This window comes from Arabidopsis thaliana, chromosome 3, assembly GCF_000001735.4.
Source record: "Arabidopsis thaliana chromosome 3, partial sequence".
NCBI classification, from domain to species: domain Eukaryota; kingdom Viridiplantae; phylum Streptophyta; class Magnoliopsida; order Brassicales; family Brassicaceae; genus Arabidopsis; species Arabidopsis thaliana.
In genome coordinates this window covers 21,854,160-21,872,646 of record NC_003074.8, presented here as the reverse complement: position 1 = coordinate 21,872,646, position 18,487 = coordinate 21,854,160, and the positions used below count along the sequence as shown (strand labels likewise).

At 36.5% G+C, this 18,487-nt stretch overlaps 4 protein-coding genes across 5 annotated transcripts; 3 read left to right on the top strand and 1 right to left on the bottom strand.

Annotated features, from left to right (window-relative positions):
* The first annotated feature begins 3,610 nt into the window (after positions 1 to 3,610).
* Positions 3,611 to 9,299, top strand: ABCC10 (multidrug resistance-associated protein 14). Its single transcript, NM_115776.4, has 11 exons — positions 3,611 to 5,925; positions 6,014 to 6,334; positions 6,410 to 6,496; positions 6,577 to 7,152; positions 7,236 to 7,400; positions 7,487 to 7,781; positions 7,863 to 8,077; positions 8,156 to 8,461; positions 8,551 to 8,614; positions 8,703 to 8,942; positions 9,016 to 9,299. The coding sequence occupies exons 1-11, from the start codon at positions 3,946 to 3,948 to the stop codon at positions 9,126 to 9,128; spliced, it is 4,362 nt and encodes a 1,453-aa protein (NP_191473.2). The 5' UTR covers positions 3,611 to 3,945; the 3' UTR covers positions 9,129 to 9,299.
* Positions 9,300 to 9,839: 540 nt separating this feature from the next.
* Positions 9,840 to 11,661, top strand: AT3G59130 (Cysteine/Histidine-rich C1 domain family protein; the record flags this gene model as incomplete). The annotated part of the gene is made up of 2 exons (NM_115775.2): positions 9,840 to 10,062; positions 10,562 to 11,661. 2 exons carry the CDS (start codon positions 9,840 to 9,842, stop codon positions 11,659 to 11,661), a joined length of 1,323 nt encoding a protein of 440 aa, NP_191472.2.
* Positions 11,662 to 12,344: 683 nt separating this feature from the next.
* On the top strand, positions 12,345 to 14,771 carry AT3G59120 (Cysteine/Histidine-rich C1 domain family protein; the record flags this gene model as incomplete). 2 transcript variants are annotated; one of them, NM_001339951.1, is made up of 2 exons in its annotated part: positions 12,345 to 12,636; positions 12,902 to 14,412. In NM_001339951.1, the coding sequence occupies exons 1-2, from the start codon at positions 12,596 to 12,598 to the stop codon at positions 14,235 to 14,237; spliced, it is 1,377 nt and encodes a 458-aa protein (NP_001327650.1). In that variant the 5' UTR covers positions 12,345 to 12,595. The 2 variants fall into 2 exon arrangements, with proteins under 2 accessions (NP_001327650.1, NP_191471.1); NM_115774.2 differs by adding an exon at positions 14,703 to 14,771 and having other exon boundaries at positions 12,372 to 14,165.
* AT3G59110 (Protein kinase superfamily protein) lies at positions 14,443 to 18,007 on the bottom strand. The gene is made up of 8 exons (NM_115773.5): positions 17,445 to 18,007; positions 16,304 to 17,011; positions 16,106 to 16,210; positions 15,859 to 15,981; positions 15,587 to 15,757; positions 15,376 to 15,505; positions 15,079 to 15,288; positions 14,443 to 14,928 (listed from the first exon to the last, which is right to left on the bottom strand). The coding sequence occupies exons 2-8, from the start codon at positions 16,972 to 16,974 to the stop codon at positions 14,800 to 14,802; spliced, it is 1,539 nt and encodes a 512-aa protein (NP_191470.1). The 5' UTR covers positions 16,975 to 17,011; positions 17,445 to 18,007; the 3' UTR covers positions 14,443 to 14,799.
* Between the last annotated feature and the right edge of the window lie 480 nt (positions 18,008 to 18,487).

Sequence of the window (18,487 nt, the reverse complement as noted above, 5' to 3'; positions counted from 1 at the left end):
CTATAAGACTAATGGACCTTTGAACAAGCGGCTTTAAGTCTAGAGCAAAATTACTCAAACTAAAATCAAAAGGCAAAAGCACACAAGGAAAGAAAAAGAAAAAACAAGTTGTCCTGAAAAGGAAGGATAAATAATAATAGAGTCAAAAGTGACGTAGGAAATGACGCTGTAAAAGAAACAGCCAAAGAAATTTTACTTTCTTTTAATTTCTTCAAGTAGTGGTAACCAGAAATTTGTCATTTTGCGTAGTCGAAAGCAAAGTACACTTTCTTGGGAAAAGCTCAAAACCATCTCGTCCGCTGCTTTTTTGTTTCCATTCTTGTGATAATAGTGCAAATTGCTGCAAATCGTTTCAATTTATTTGTAACTGAAAATAATAAATAAATCGAAATACAACTCTCTTTTTTGGGGTAACAATTTTAAGTACTTAAGTGAATCGAAATACAACTTCAAAAAAAAAAAAAAAAAAAAAAGTGAATCGAAATACAACTTCAAAGGTGGTATATAGGATTTGTTGATGTTTTCAAAACCATTATTGCAGAACTATCTAACACTGTTAGTCTGTTACTAAATATTTCCTCTCATATTATTCGGAGATTTCAACGTTTTTATAAGATTCCGGTTTTAAATTTCATCTGACCTTAAGACCTTTAGATCAAATGATCAACAATACGTTATGCGTGCACATGCAAAGTTACAAAAAATACAAATGATATCATTGAATATTTGACATTTGTCCTACGCTCCTAAGATCTATCCTCTCTTCAGAATTCAGATTCTTGTACACATACGTCAAAAAATTTCAGTCAAACAAAAGCTACTGTGCTTAAAAGATTAAAAAAAGAAAAAAAAAATTATGTGGAGTTTACATGAGATACAACAAGAGTGAAGATATAAATTTTTTGAAAAGCCAAAACGAACGACGTGAGCCATGACGAAACTAAATATACACGACACATATTATTCATAGAATCTATACAACGGTATTATAAATTTATAACTCAGTGTACTCAAAATTTAAAAGGAACATGGACGAAACATATTTTCTTTGTAATTGACATGAAAGAGCGTAAAAACGGTGGATAAATAACAGGAAAAGTGTCATCTAGAGTATTTTCTTAAAATTGGCTAGATGACCAAAATTTTATTAATTAGTTTTACGAATTCATGACTCTCTTCTCTTGGTTATTTTAGGTTGAGCAGGTGATTCAATAATTTATTACTTCTTTCCATGCAAATCCAAAGGAGTGATGAGGAATTAATGGTGGCTTACATGTGTTTTTTATTTGTTCACGTGATTAGCCACGATTTTTTTTTCTTTTTTCTTTCTTTTTTCTTTCTAAGTATGTTGCGTCCACTCTATGATCTCAGGTTTGAATAAAATATAAAGTTCTAATGAACTGGCCAATTAAGTTATATCATTTATACATGGAATATTTATAGTTTCCATTGGTAATTTTTTTGTTTTAGTGGAGTGCTAATTTTAAAATATTAAACAAACGATAATCTGGAAACATACAAGCAAGTCGGTGATCTCATTTCTATGGTTTTTTCCCCCCACCAAATCCACAATTTGATATCTAGCTAGTCTCTTAAAATAGTATTGTAATGCCATTAGGCCACATATAAAAAAACGTAACCAAACGCAGCAACAACTGTGTAAAACATTTTTTTTAAAAAAAATTAACAAAGAAATTTTAGACTTTGTTATATAACTTTTTTTTGTTGCCAACCTTTGTTATATAACTTTTACATTGGTCTTAATATTCAAAACTAAACCCAAAAACAAACTAAAATCAAAATCTGTTCGACCTGGCCTCTGCATGCGGCGCCATAGATACATTTATGATTTATCATGACAAAAAAAGTACTGTTTTTTTTCACTAAATTTAATCATATTTAGTTACTAGTCAGTAGTCACCAACGAAGTCCCTGCGAAGACATCATAAAAAGAAGTCACCAACGAAAAGCTAAGGTTGGGAAAAAACGACAGAAAGTAGATTCGTTAAATATGGTGGAAAAAATAGATTTTGTAAAGAAGTTTTATAGTTCGATTTCAATTTGGATCCGACTTCTGTGGGAGTCACTCTCACATTGTCAGTGAATTATTATACCATGCTTACATATTATGCGATTGAGGTCCCAAAACAAACATATAACGCGAATCTGAATTTATAAAAGTATATCCTATTACATAGTGTATTGTTGCTTTCGTACTTTATGCCTTCATTTTATAAATAAATGCGAATTGAGATGCAAACAAGAACATATCGCCAAATCATGTTAAAGAAAAAACATCTCGCCAATCTCTAATTTATTCACAATAAGATTAACGGTCTATAACCACACCATTTTTTAAAAACTGACTACTAAACCACCCACATTTTCATTTTTTTGTATAACTATACAAACTATCATTTAAACAGTTTTAGTTAAATAAAAGTTAACTCAATTTTGAGTTGATGGATATTATACTCCCTAAGTTTCACAAAGAATGTAATTTTCACATTTTATATTTGTTTCACAAAAAATGTTGTTTTATATTTCCAACGCAAAATATAATTGTGAATAAAAAATCTATTTTGACTCTATTTTTTTAATATATTAACAAGAAAGATCATTTTTTTAGTGTATTAATAAGGAGTATTGTAGAATTTTTACTAGTTTTCATTTATGTATAAAAGTGTAGAATGACATTATTGTGAAAACTACTAAAAGTTCTACTACCTTGAGGAGAAAAAAAAAGGAGTATGAACTACCTCTCATAAAATATGAATTATCTTGTGAACAAAGCTAATTACTTAACATATATATATATATATATATATTCTACAATATATATATTATTACAATATATATATTATTACAAAAAAGGAGTATGAACTACCTCTCATAAAATTCTACAATACTCAAGGTACATATATATATATATATATATATATATATATTCAAATGCAAAATAAAGCATTTAATTAGTAACTAATGCAAATCATTTATTTATTATTATTTTTGTCGGACAGATATGCAAATCATTTATTTATATGTACATTTTTGGTAATTTTATAATTTATTTTCTCATGTGTTATAACATTTACTGTGAAAATTTGACCGGCGGCTAAAAGACGGAACAAAGGAAAATGAGTCATCTCTATATTTTTTGCATCTCATAACTAGCTAGTTGAACGTAAAAGTCTTCTAATTTTGTTTTTGACGTAAAAGTGTTTTAAGTACATGGACAACCACTAGATAATCACACATTCACGCTTCTACTAAAATATTAATCTATTGGTTAAAAAAAAAGATATAACAATCAATTTTTTTTTTGATAAAATGTGATACGAATACATTATTATTTATTTGTCATTGACTCATCATGTGTTGTTGTAACTTGTAAGAGACTTGTGCTCTTTGAGAGTAGAAGACACTGTTTATTTGTCTTTTCTTTTTGTTTTGATTGCGAGACTAGACGAGTGTCAGAGTGATAAGTGAAAGTAACTGAAATCTATAGAATAATGGAACTATTATTAGGGTAAAGAGATAAATCCTCCAAAAATTATAGAAAACATCAAATCAACTAATAAAATAATTCTGTTAAGAAAATCCAAATAAAATAATATTTCCCCAATATACATAATTTTGTTTTGAGTCCCGTTCTACAGTATCCAAATCAATAAATTTTTAACCATAAAAAAGCAGAGAAGTTTGAGAGTACTTCTTCGATTTTCTTACGTATTTTTCATTTTCAGAGACTAACCAAATTCTTCTTTTTCTTCTTCTTCTTCTCTCTCGATTCGACCTTTCGTTTCCCGCTCTTAGATATTTTTCCCCCATCTTCCTTCTTGTTTTGCATGCCCAGAAAAATTAGACGAGAAAATAGGATAAGTCAGTACAAAAATATTCCCTGAAAATTTGTTTTTTTTTTCTCAGAAATCAGAAAGAAAAAAAATGATAGAAAATTATTGGACTTCCTTCTGCGGGAATCACCACACATCATCAAACTGCACTGTTCGATTTCTACAGATATGTTTCGGTATCACACTCTCATTCCTAACCCTCTGTATTTGCTTGTTTCACAAGGAACCTCCCAAAAGGATTCATCAATTCTTTTGTCTGCGACTAGTGTCTGCTCTATTCAACGGAATCATCGGATCTCTAGATTTGGTTTTAGGGATTTGGGTTTTACGAGAGAATCACAGTAAGCCCTTAATCCTCTGGCTGGTCATTCTGATTCAAGGGTTTACATGGTTATTCATTAACTTAATCATTTGCGTTAGAGGAACAAGAATCCGCAAGTCTTCGTTGAGATTGTTATCTATCTTCTCCTTCTTTTATGGTTTGGTCTCAAGTTGTTTATCTGTGAACAATGCTGTGTTTGGAGATGAATTAGCAGTTAGGACAATTCTTGATGTTTTGTTACTTCCTGGGTCAGTTTTGTTACTCTTAAGTGCTTATAAAGGCTATAGATTTGATGAATCTGGTGAGAGTAGTTTATACGAGCCTCTTAATGCTGGTGATTCAAATGGGTTTAGCGAAAAAGCCGATTTTGATAACCGGGTTAGCCAGTTTGCTAAAGCAGGATTGTTCAGTACGTTATCATTCTGGTGGTTGAATTCTTTGATAAAGAGAGGAAATGTGAAAGACTTGGAGGAAGAAGATATACCCGAGCTTCGAAAGGAAGAGCGTGCAGAGACGTGTTATTCCTTGTTTGAGGAAAATCTCATTGAGCAGAAGAGAAGATTAGGGAGTTCTTGTCAACCTTCGATCTTGAAAGTTACTGTTCTTTGTGTCTGGAGAGAGCTTTTGACCTCTGGTTTCTTTGCTTTTATGAAGATTGTTGCTGTTTCAGCTGGTCCTTTGCTTCTGAATGCTTTCATTTTGGTTGCTGAAGGCAATGCAAGCTTTAGATATGAAGGGCTTGTGTTGGCTGTGTTGCTGTTCTTCTCAAAGATGATAGAGTCTTTGTCACAGAGACAATGGTATTTCAGATGTAGAATTGTCGGTTTACGCGTGAGGTCTCTTCTAACTGCAGCTATAAACAAGAAGCAGCTGAGATTGAATAACTCTTCAAGACTGATTCATTCTGGCAGCGAGATTATGAACTACGCTACTGTTGATGCTTACAGAATTGGGGAGTTTCCGTATTGGTTTCACCAGCTTTGGACAACAAGCTTTCAGCTACTAATCGCGCTTGGGATTCTCTTTCATTCTGTGGGAGTTGCTACGTTTTCAGCTCTAGCTGTGATAATACTTACTGTTTTATGCAACGCTCCTATCGCAAAACTTCAGAACAAGTTTCAAAGCGAACTCATGACCTCTCAGGACGAGAGGCTGAAGGCCTGCAATGAGTCTCTTGTCAACATGAAGGTCTTGAAGCTCTATGCGTGGGAATCACATTTCAAGAAGGTTATTGAAAAGCTTAGGAACATTGAGTTGAAATCTTTGAAGGCGGTTCAGATGAGAAAGGCTTATAATGCGGTTCTGTTCTGGTCATCACCGGTGTTTGTCTCTGCTGCAACTTTTGCCACTTGTTATTTCCTAGACATTCCATTGAGAGCAAGTAACGTTTTCACTTTTGTGGCAACCCTGCGTCTGGTCCAAGATCCAGTAAGAATGATCCCTGATGTTATTGGAGTGACAATTCAGGCTAAAGTTGCCTTCAGTCGTATTGCAACATTTCTAGAAGCTCCTGAGCTTCAAGGTGGGGAGAGGCGGAGAAAGCAGAGATCCGAAGGCAATCAGAACGCGATTATTATTAAATCTGCTAGCTTTTCTTGGGAGGAGAAAGGTTCAACAAAACCAAACTTGAGAAATGTGAGTCTTGAGGTTAAGTTTGGTGAGAAAGTGGCTGTTTGTGGTGAGGTTGGCTCTGGCAAGTCAACACTTTTAGCTGCCATTCTCGGTGAAACTCCATGTGTCTCAGGAACAGTAAGTCTTATCATTAGCTTTAGATTTGAACAACTTTAGATACTCGAAAATTATGTTTCTAATCATCTTGATTTGAATCATTCAACAGATCGATTTTTATGGTACCATAGCCTATGTTTCTCAAACAGCATGGATCCAAACGGGGACAATAAGAGATAACATCCTCTTTGGAGGTGTGATGGATGAACACCGTTACCGTGAGACAATTCAAAAATCTAGCCTAGACAAAGATCTTGAGCTCTTACCTGATGGAGACCAGACTGAGATTGGTGAAAGAGGTGTAAATCTAAGTGGAGGACAGAAACAGAGGATTCAACTCGCTCGTGCGCTATACCAAGATGCAGACATTTATCTCCTTGATGATCCATTTAGTGCTGTTGATGCACACACTGCTTCAAGTCTGTTCCAAGTAAGTACTTACTAAAGCAGATACTTCACACTGTCATTCTCTTGAAAATGTTGAAGCTAATGTGCATGAAATCAGGAATATGTTATGGATGCTCTCGCGGGAAAAGCTGTGTTGTTGGTTACACATCAAGTGGATTTCTTGCCTGCTTTTGATTCTGTTTTGGTAATTTGATCTTGAAATCAGAATTGATTCTTTTGGTTTTCTGTTTTTGGCTTGGTTGCTTATTGTACTTGTTTCTCTAGTTGATGTCAGATGGAGAAATCACTGAAGCTGATACATACCAAGAACTCCTAGCTAGAAGCAGAGACTTTCAAGATCTAGTGAACGCTCACAGAGAAACCGCTGGTTCAGAAAGAGTGGTTGCGGTAGAAAACCCCACCAAACCGGTGAAGGAAATCAACAGAGTCATTTCATCTCAATCCAAGGTCTTGAAACCGAGTCGTTTGATCAAACAGGAAGAGCGAGAGAAGGGAGACACGGGATTGAGACCGTACATACAGTACATGAATCAGAACAAAGGTTACATATTCTTCTTCATCGCGAGCTTAGCTCAGGTCACATTTGCAGTTGGACAGATTCTTCAGAACTCTTGGATGGCTGCAAACGTAGATAACCCTCAAGTTAGCACTTTGAAGTTGATCTTGGTCTACTTACTGATTGGATTGTGCTCAGTTCTCTGCTTGATGGTTAGATCTGTCTGTGTCGTGATTATGTGCATGAAGTCATCAGCTTCATTGTTTTCTCAGCTTCTTAACTCTCTTTTTAGAGCACCTATGTCATTTTATGACTCCACACCTCTTGGACGGATTCTTAGCAGGGTAAATGCTAATGAACTTGATGAATATTTATGTTTACATTCTGGTATTCAACTTCTTTAACTGTAATTACTTTGGATTTGCAGGTCTCATCTGACTTGAGCATTGTAGACCTTGACGTTCCTTTTGGTCTGATCTTTGTGGTTGCGTCTTCGGTAAACACAGGTTGTAGTCTTGGAGTGTTAGCTATTGTTACTTGGCAAGTCTTGTTTGTATCTGTTCCCATGGTTTATCTAGCTTTTCGTTTACAGGTCAGATTCTTTTTCTTGAATTCCTCTTAATAGATTTTCTGTTTTCTTGAAAAAGAAACCAACAATAGTTTTTGATTGTTTTACAGAAGTACTACTTCCAAACAGCTAAAGAGTTGATGCGGATCAATGGCACGACAAGATCTTATGTGGCGAATCATTTAGCAGAATCAGTAGCAGGAGCAATAACAATAAGAGCATTTGATGAAGAAGAGAGGTTTTTCAAGAAAAGTCTCACACTCATTGATACAAACGCCAGTCCTTTCTTTCATAGCTTTGCAGCGAACGAATGGCTGATCCAGCGGCTTGAAACCGTTAGCGCCATTGTTCTCGCCTCCACTGCTTTCTGCATGATTTTGCTTCCCACAGGAACATTTAGCTCTGGTGAGTCATTATCAAGAATACAAGTTCCTTGAGATGTGATTCACTGTTTTGGTTATTAATGATGTTTGTTTCTTGTGTCAGGGTTCATCGGTATGGCGCTATCTTATGGTTTATCTTTGAATATGGGACTTGTTTACTCTGTTCAGAACCAATGTTACTTAGCTAACTGGATCATTTCGGTTGAGAGACTTAATCAGTACACACATTTAACACCTGAGGCTCCTGAAGTAATAGAAGAGACTCGACCACCGGTTAATTGGCCGGTCACAGGTCGAGTCGAAATCTCGGATTTGCAGGTAAGTTTGATTAATACACTTTCACTCTCTAATCCATATTATGAGTGTTTCTTAATTTATTAATGTTCATATATACAGATAAGATACAGAAGAGAATCCCCACTGGTTCTAAAAGGAATCAGCTGCACATTTGAAGGAGGACACAAGATTGGAATTGTTGGCCGAACCGGTAGTGGGAAGACAACTCTGATCAGTGCTCTGTTCAGACTTGTTGAGCCTGTTGGAGGAAAGATTGTCGTTGACGGTGTTGACATCTCCAAAATTGGAGTTCATGATCTGAGATCAAGGTTTGGGATTATACCTCAAGATCCAACTCTCTTCAATGGAACAGTGAGATTTAATCTGGATCCTTTGTGTCAGCATTCAGATGCTGAGATTTGGGAGGTACGTCTAAATCTTAAAACCCATTTGAGAAAACTATGAATCTTATAAAGGAGTTGAGACTAAACAAAAAGCTATTTTAAAAAATGCAGGTTCTTGGCAAGTGTCAACTAAAAGAAGTGGTTCAAGAAAAAGAGAACGGCTTAGATTCATTAGGTAACAAATCTTAGTTTCTTATAAGAGAGAGATTTCTAGTAAGTCAGATGTTTTGCGGCTCAAAGTTGTGTTATATTTTTGTTTATAGTTGTGGAGGATGGATCAAATTGGAGCATGGGACAGAGACAGTTGTTCTGTTTAGGCAGAGCAGTTTTGAGAAGAAGCAGAGTATTAGTCCTGGACGAAGCCACGGCATCGATAGATAATGCAACAGATTTGATACTTCAGAAAACAATCAGGCGAGAATTTGCAGATTGCACTGTCATTACAGTTGCTCACCGTATCCCTACCGTTATGGATTGTACAATGGTTCTCTCCATCAGCGACGGTGAGTGTTGTTGCATCATTTTGATCTTTTTCTCCTCTGAATCTGTTTTTGATGGGTTTTGGTTGCATTTTAGGACGGATTGTGGAGTATGATGAGCCAATGAAGTTGATGAAGGATGAGAACTCTTTGTTCGGAAAGCTTGTGAAAGAGTATTGGTCTCATTACAACTCGGCTGACTCACGTTGATGATGATGATAACAAACTATAATGTGGAAAATGTAGTACTAGTAATTTTATTGTCATTGCCACTAGTAATTTTCATTTTGGAAAATGAAAATGTAATACTAGTAATTTAGAACATGTAATTGTTTGATATACTCTCGAGTAAAACAAAACATGAGATCATAATGATTTGCGGTGCAACTAATAATAATCATCTTGTAAAAAGCTAGGGTAAAACAAAATCAGGGTTAAAATGTAGCTGGAGTAACAGCTAACAAACCTTTATCAGTTAATTAACATTTAGTAAATGGTAAAAGATTATACTAATAAAAAAAAAAAGCTAAGTCCATATGTTTTCCCTCACCACTATGGCTCTGGCCTCTGGGAGCATGATTAGGCGATTAGCTGCATTTCTATTTCTAATTATGGTTCTATAATATAAATGTAATCAAGAATTTATTTCTTGGAACGTGGACAGCCTGGAGGCAGATCTTGGAAATAAATTCAATGATAGATGTTGTTAAAAGTTGTGGAAACCGATGAATAAAATATGTATCTTTGGGTTGAGTCAATTCATCATGTGTTCGGCATTCTTTATTATGATATTATGAGGCTGCTTGTTGATTAATATTTTGTTTTATCGTTGTCATATAGAATGAGAAGACAAATCTGTAGACACACATGACACATCCATCAAAAGATAAAAACACAAAAACAAACTAAAGCAGAAAATAAATGGGTCAAGGCCAAAGCAGTGATAAAGAAGTAATGCCGAGATGCGTTGTGTCTGATCCGGCTCAACCTCACAACTTCTCCCATAGATCCGAGCAGAAGGTTAAGCACGACTGCTTTGGGTGCGGGAAAAGTGACGTTCCTTGGGAGATACGTGAGCGTCCTTTGTATTACTACTGCACCATATGCGATCTGGAGTTCCATAAGAATTGTCTTGAGTACCCAAGTAAGATAATTCACCCTTATCATCCTCAACACCCTCTCGTTTTCACCGTTATAAACTATGAAACCGGAATCATAGCCGACACCAACTATGGTGAATACTATAGATTTCGGTATCGTTTTGATATAGAAAATTCTGAATACCCCAAAAATATTAAGCCAAAATCCAGTATCATATTCGATAAATGCACTTGGTGTGGTAATGATCTCCAGCGGATGGTTCTATCGTTGTACGATATGTAACTTTTCCTTGGATTTCCAATGTGCCTTAGAATTTCCACCTCTTACAATCCAAAATCCTAAAAGCCATCCCCATTCACTCGCCTTGTTCCCTCGACCACTTTCATTTCCTTGTAATGCTTGTGGGTTGATTAACGTGTTGGAGCCTAGTTATGCATGTTACCAATGCAATTATGTGGTTCACCAAAGTTGTATTGATTTACCCCGCGTCATAAAGATCACACGTCACCCTCATCGATTCTCTCACACTCTTTTCCTTCCAGCCAAGGTTTCGTCCTGCCGGGTTTGCTACAAGAATGTTGACATCAAGTATGGTCAATATTCTTGCAACCATGAGGAGTGCTTTTATGTAGTCCATTCAAAATGTGCAACACACGGAAAAATATGGGACGGGGAGGAACTCGAATGGGAAGACGAAGAATCTGAGCAAGCCGAAGATATTGCTCCATACAAGAAAATAAGTGGTAGTTTAATAGAACATTGTTGGCATCAACATCATTTTCTAAAGCTGGAGAAATACGAGGGTACAAGAGACTCAAAAAAGCAATGTCAGGCGTGTATGCGTCCTGTCAACCCTCATGATTTCTACAGTTGTATCGAATGTGAATTTTTTATCCACGAGGTATGTGCCAATCTTCCTCGGAAACTGGATCATGCGTCGCACAACCACCCTCTTTACATGGACCCGTATCCAATATACGATCGCATGCATATGAACTTAGGTTGTTCAGTTTGTTTTCGATATTCAAGTGGTTTGAAGTACAGATGCAAAAAAGACGGATGTTCGGAAGGTGGCAAACAATTTCAGGTAGATGTTAACTGCATTTTAGTTCCTGAGTGTTTCACCCATGAAAGTCATGCAGAACATCGTTTATTCATATCCACCTTCGGTAAGGACAAGCGTGAATGCCAAGGTTGCAGATGGAGACATTGTCAATATCTTCTACAATGCGTTTCATGCGAATTTGCTATATGCTACACATGCGCCACAATTCCAAATGAGTTATACCACAAATATGATGATAATCCTCTCTCTCTTTGTTACGGAGAAAAAGGCGTGGATGGCACGTACTGGTGCGAAGTATGTGAGGAAGAATTAGACCCAATGGAATGGTTCTACACAAACACCAAGCAGTGCACTACAATCCACCGTAAATGTATACTCGGAGATAATGTTTATATGAAGTCTGGTCATACATTCGAGCACTCTAGTGATGAGGTGAAAGTTGTGTGCCATGGTAGTAGCTCTCGTCCCATATGTCATACATGTCACAAATATTGCCCACATCCTGTATACTTTAAAGTCTATATGCCGGATGGGACTGAAGTTGATATTTGTTCTGTAAACTGTCATAAAATCTAATTCTGTTATGAGATATATCCAGAGTTTAAATTTGAAGCTGATATGTTTTTCTTTTGTCAACGATTCGTTTGTATTATCATTTCACGCATGTTGAAGAATAATTTATTTTCGAATAATGTTGTTTGTATTACATCTGAAAATGAACAAATATTGAGAAGTGAATATTTTTCTCCAATTTGACTGTTATTACTTGAGATATGTCACAGCTTGATTATAAATATACATGTCTCAATCAAGAGAGAGGATGATGACAAGTAAATTCAATTCATAGTACAACAACAAATCTCCTCTCGCTAATGTTTGATCATATATCCTAAAGCCAAGAGTAGATGTTTAGACGAAACGCTTCTCAATCATCGAAAAAAGAGAAGAGTATATATATATATATATGTTGTTAATTTGGAAAGATATATTAGGAGTTATTTCTCCCCTCACGACTTTTTGACTTTTGGCAGCATGAGCTGGCTTTCTATGTCTACGTAGGTTTCTATAATCTAAATTTGATAAGTATAATATATATTGCTTGTAACGTGGACAGCCTGGAGACCTTAATTTTATGATGAATTTTGTTACAAGTTGGGCAAAAGGGTGCATAAGAAATGAATCTTTGCGTTGGGTCAATCTATAATTGTTCATATATTTTTTGTTTAATCTTTTTTCACATACATACATTAATGCTAGATCCACAATAATGGATAGAGAAGATAAAACAAAATATTTCGACACACGACCCTAAAAAGATTCAAAACCAAAATATTAAGGATATGGGTGATGAAGAAGGGCCGAGATGCATTGTTTCTGATCCAGCTCACCCGCACAACGTCTCTCGTCGAGACAATTACAAGGTTAAGCACAACTGCTTCTCTTGCGGGAAAAACGATGTTTCTTGGGAGTTACGTGGATTTACTGACAACTTCCATTACTACTGCACCATATGCGACATAGAGTTCCACAGGAGATGTCTTCAGATTCCAAGTAAGATGATTCACCCTTATCATCCTCAACACCCTCTCACTTTCACCTTTGTAAGCTATGAAACCAAGATCGTAGTGGACGTCAACTACGGTGACTTCTGTACCTTTCTATGTCGTTCTGGATTGAACATGCCTGAATACCTCCAAACTATTGGGTCCAAATCAAATATCATATTCGATAAATGCACTTTGTGTGGGAATGTTCTCAGCGAATGGTTCTACCGTTGTTCCATATGTAACTTCTTTTTGGATTTCCGTTGTGCTAGAAATTTTCCGCCTCTTACAATTCAAAATCCAAGAAGCCATCACCATTCACTCGCCTTGTTCCGTCGACCAGTCTCATTTCCTTGTGATGCTTGTGGGTTGATCAACTTGTTAGACCCAAGTTATGCTTGTCACCAATGTGATTACATGGTTCACAAGAGTTGTGTTGATTTACCACGCGTCATAAAGATCACACGTCACCCTCATCGACTTTCGCACACTCCTCACCTACCAACCAAAGTTTCGTTATGCCGGGTTTGCTACAAGCATGTTGACATCAAGTATGGTCAATATTCTTGCACACATGAGGGTTGCACTTATGTAGTCCATTCAAAATGTGCAACACATAGAAAAATATGGAACGGGGGAGAACTCGAATGGGCACCTGAAGAACCCGATGAAACTGAAGCTATTGCGCCATTCAAAAAAGTAGGTGATGGTTTGATACAACATTTTTGTCACCATCTTCATATTCTAAAGCTTGAGAAATACGACCGTGTACGTGACTCAGCAAAGCAATGTCAAGCATGCATGCGTCCTATCAGCTCTCAAGATTTCTACAACTGTATGGAATGTGACTTCTTTCTCCATGAAGTATGTGCCAATCTTCCACGGAAACTAGAGCATGCATTGCATCACCACCCTCTTTTCATAGACCCGTATCCTCTATACGATCACGATTGCGGTAACTTAGCGTGTTCAGTTTGTTTCCGGAAGTCGAGTGGTCTCATGTACAGATGCAGAGAAGAAGAATGCGTAGGTTACGAGCAGTTTCAGCTAGATCTCAACTGCGTTTTAGTTCCTGAGTATTTCACCCATAAAAGTCATGCAGAACATCATGTATTCATCTCCCCATCCTATAGCGAAGAAAACGAAGCTCTCTGCCAGGGTTGCAAGAAGAGAGTTTATAATTATCATCTACACTGTAGTTTGTGCGAATTCGTTTTATGTTACGAATGCGCCACAATTCCTAATGAGATACACTACAAATTCGATGAGCATTCTCTCACTCTTTCTTATGGAGAAAGTGGCGTGGATGACAAGTACTGGTGCGAAGTATGCGAGAAAGGATTAGATCCAACGGAATGGTTCTACATAAACAAAGAAAGTTGCACCACAATCCACCATAAATGTTTATTTGGAGATTCTGGTTATATGAAGCCTGGTCACATATTCGATTACTGCGGTAATAAGGTGGAAGTTGTTGGCAATGGTAGTAGCTCTCGTCCCATATGTCTTACATGTCAATACCATTGCCCACATCACGTATGCTTCAAAGTGTGTATGATTGATGGGACTGAAATTTATTTTTGCGCTTTTTCTTGTATAAGATTATGAACTTTGTGTGTGTAAAATATTGGTCTGTTTTCTCTAATGTGGGGTCATACGAGAGATGTTGAATTTGAAGCTGGGACGTTTTTTTCTTCTGTCAACGATCTGTTTGTTTTTCATTTGTGTATACAGATCACACATATTGAAGACTATAGTTCTTTTGAATTCGATATTTTTTCTTATTTCTCTAATTTTGGATGGGACAGTTCTTATGTCACACGACTTGATTATATATACATATCTCAATCAATAGAGGGATGACAAATGAATTCAAATCTTAGTACAACAACAAATCTGCTATGGCTAATGTTTCACATCCTAAAAGCCAAGACTCAGATAGAAGACTATAGAAGAACCAATAATTTTACAAATATCAAGAGAGACCAAACGCTACCTGGCGGATGTTAGAAATAACTGGTACAGCTCTTTTGATCTGAATCTTCTTTTACCCAATTTGTTTTGTTTCTCCAGAAGAAGCACGAGAAAACTCATTTGCCATCGATTGGTAGAGCATTTGATGGTGTGAAGTTACTTAGCTGAATTTTCACTGGGTCTAGCGACATGTTTCCTATACATGAGTCTTCTCAGGTTTTGTAGTGTTCTCTGAGTGACCAGGCCCTTTGCTTGTGTCAGCTGATTCCTCAGTGGTTTCAACAATCTCCATACTCGCTGTTCTACTCTTTCTGTTCCTCCGCTCCTGCGGGGAAAAAAAAAATTAGTTTGCATATCCATATGTACAACACACAACAATTCCTGTAGAATTGGACCATCACTTGTTATAGTATGATAAAGTGTTCAATATATCCAGAGAATTCGTCCAAATTTGGTGAATTAAGTATATATTTACCTCACGAAAAGGGTGTTCATCGGATTCAAGCATCCGCACAACCTGGCTCATTTTAGGCCGTTTCTGTGCTTCAGGATCCACACATCTCAGGGCAACAAGAAGTGCACGTTTCAGAGCACGTGTAGCGGGTGGAGGCTCAATCCTTGAGTCAACAACTTCTTCAGCTCTTCTTGTTCCAACCATCATCTTTAGCCATTCGACCAGATTCACCTGCCAACAAGAACACATGTTTTAACACCAAGTTAACATTTTCATAACTCCTGGATACATTGACAAAGCAGACATATTTTAGGCTACCTCATTAGCTGGACGTTCATAGTCAACTGGATCTCTTCCAGTTATAGTCTCTAGCAGCAGGACACCAAAGCTATAGATGTCACTCTTCTCATTCAATAGACCTGTATTAGCATATTCGGGTGCGACATATCTGATGCATATACACATGACCGTTAATAATATGTATACAAAAACCCATCATCACCAAAGAGGGTACAAATTTTAGACTTACCCAAAGGTTCCCATGACTCTGGTCGTGATGTGACTCTCACCCGAGTCTAAGAGCTTGGCCAACCCAAAATCAGAAAGCTTTGCATTGAAGTCATCGTCAATCAGGATATTGCTTGCTTTTATGTCTCTGTGGACTACTTTTGGTTCTATTGCTTCATGTAAATAAGCAAGCCTGTAAAATTGTAGTACAGAGCATGTCAATATCCCCTTAAAGAGTTGTTTTTGAAATTTCAAGTAAAAGGTCCAACAACAGTCACATTTTAAACAACTTACGCCTGCGCAGTACCAACAAGGATTTTCATGCGAGCCTCCCAAGTGAGAGTGCTTTGTTTTCCCATGGCTCCATGTAGCCATTGTTCTAAGTTACCACTATTCACATACTCATAAACAAGCATCCTGCATTACATCAAAACAGAAATTGATACATGGGACAAGTTTCTATTCGGTAGTACAATAGGAGATTACTCATGAGACTAAATTAGTAGTACATTCAGACTGATAAGAGACAAGTCAGACTCACCTATTAACACCCTCTATGCAATATCCTAGAAGCCTTACAAGATTCTTGTGCCGTACATGACCAATAGCCTCAACTTCAACCCGGAATTCCTTCTCAGCCTGTCCCCTAGAGACAAAATTGTGTTAGGATTTACTAAACAAGTAAAAAGGAAGCAAGCACAAACCAACATTTGATAAACCCAAAAAAAGAAAAACTTACAGATTGTTAAGAAGCTTCTTTACAGCAACATCATTACCGTTGATGAGTCTACCCTTATAAACTACTCCATAACCACCCTCACCGATTACATTTTCAGCAGCAAAACGGTTGGTGGCTAGCTGAAGATCCCTAAGAGTAAACCAGTGTCCCCAACCAAGATGAGATATTTCTGGCAAACCAACCAAAGGAGATGCTGTTACTAGCCCGCCCTGTGATAGGGAATTTTGTCTCCAAGCAGCTCCAAAGCTTCCATCTTCACCAGAGTGAGAACTACAAGCTCTCTCATGATGATGCACAGAGCTACATTGACTTATACTATCATTATCACTAGACTTCGTTCTTCCCAAGTAAGACATCATCTTCCCAGAGTTTCTGTCACTAGATTTATCAGCATTTGTGATAGATAAATTTTCATTATGATTTTGAAACCCAACTCTATCATCAACCCTGATATCTTTCGCCACGCGTGGTATTTGACTGAAGGGTAACAGCTTGTGAGATGATCTCCGGGATTTCCGGCGGAATGCAATCCATAGAGATAATATACAGAAAACCAAAACTACAAATGTGCCAACTACTAAACAAATCAGTACCCACAGTTTCATACCCTTCAAACCTAAAAATGAGACCTTCTTCGACATGTCAGCACTCAGAGAACTCTCAGATGACATTTTTGGTTCCTTTTGCTCACAACTTCACAATTCCCACCTAGTAAACAAGAAACGTATCAATTATTAACAAGAAGACTAAGACATCTCTGACTTTCACAAATCTTACAAGCAAAACAGGGATTGTTGGACAAATGGTAGAATCTCTAAAACTGGTAAGTAAAGCTGCCGACTCAGAAGTTTGAAAAACCACTTCGACCAAAAATGCTGACACATAGAGAAACAGGATTCAAAAAGGCACGCGCAAATTCAGCAATTAATTGCGGCATTTCAACAAACAAGTTACGTGCATTAACTTTCCAACATTTGTCACTAAAACAAAAAACCTGAGGAAACCCAGCTCTTAAACTATTGGAAAAGAATCACTTACGATTGAAGCAAGATATACATTACACAGAAGAATCATAAACTGCTACCGAAAGTAGAATCCTTGAAAAACAAAAAAGCAGTTTTTTTTAGTTCCATGAAATTACCTTAGAATGTGGTGACTAAGCTCTTGTCTTTTCGATTAGAAGAGAAGAACGCAAAGCGAAAAGGTCCCTCTTTGCTTTGATATTGAAGCAAACCAAAGAGAAAGTGAAATAAAGAAGAGAACGCAATTAGCATAGATATGCTTAACGATGAATTGCAATTGAAGTATCTCTCGACGAGCCCACCAAAATAAACCCAGAAAATTTAGGTAATTCCAACAAGGAATCAGAAGAAAGATTGAAACTTTACTCAACTACTGAATAATGTATGTAAGGAAGGGATTAAAGAGATAGAGTTTAGGGTTTGTGGGATTAGGAATTAGTGAGGAGTTAAAAGAAGGAAAAAAAGTTGGGTGAGATTGTTGGTGAGAGTGTGTTCTAAAGCTGGAAAGAAAGCTTTGATTTGCAATTTGAGGAAAACAAAATCAACAAAGAGAGAGAAAGAGAGAGAGCAGTGAAGGGAAAGCAAAGATGGTGAACTTTGACAACTGTGTCATTTATAGCTGGATCATGATTAAATACAACAATATTACAATTATTTTTTATATACTATAAGGTAAGAAATAAATAAAAATAGAGAAGAAAAAGTGGATAAAGGATTAACGAAATTACAAAAGAGGTAATTCTCAGATGCAGCCTTTGGAAATTTAGGTCCTCCTTATCTTCTTCTTATATGCTGAAGTAGCATGACTTTCTTGTGTTTGACTTCAAGATTGAAACTTATTTGATCATTTTTATATTATGATCAAAGATATTTTTTGGATTTAAGTTTGATTTTCTATACTTAAGACTCCAGTAAAAGAATGAAGATAAACTCTAAGGAACACCACATTATTATTTTGTTTGTATCTCTTTGATACAATACAATATTTGTCACATGCAAGAAAATGCCAAAGAATAATGAAATTGAAGTTTCATCATATAATGCCTCGGACATGTAATTGGTGTATCTAGCAATGACTAGAAGTTGTATTAATATTATAATCATCCAAAAAAAAACAAGTAGAAAAGAATCATGGAGTTTCTTTCCATGATGTGCATTCAAG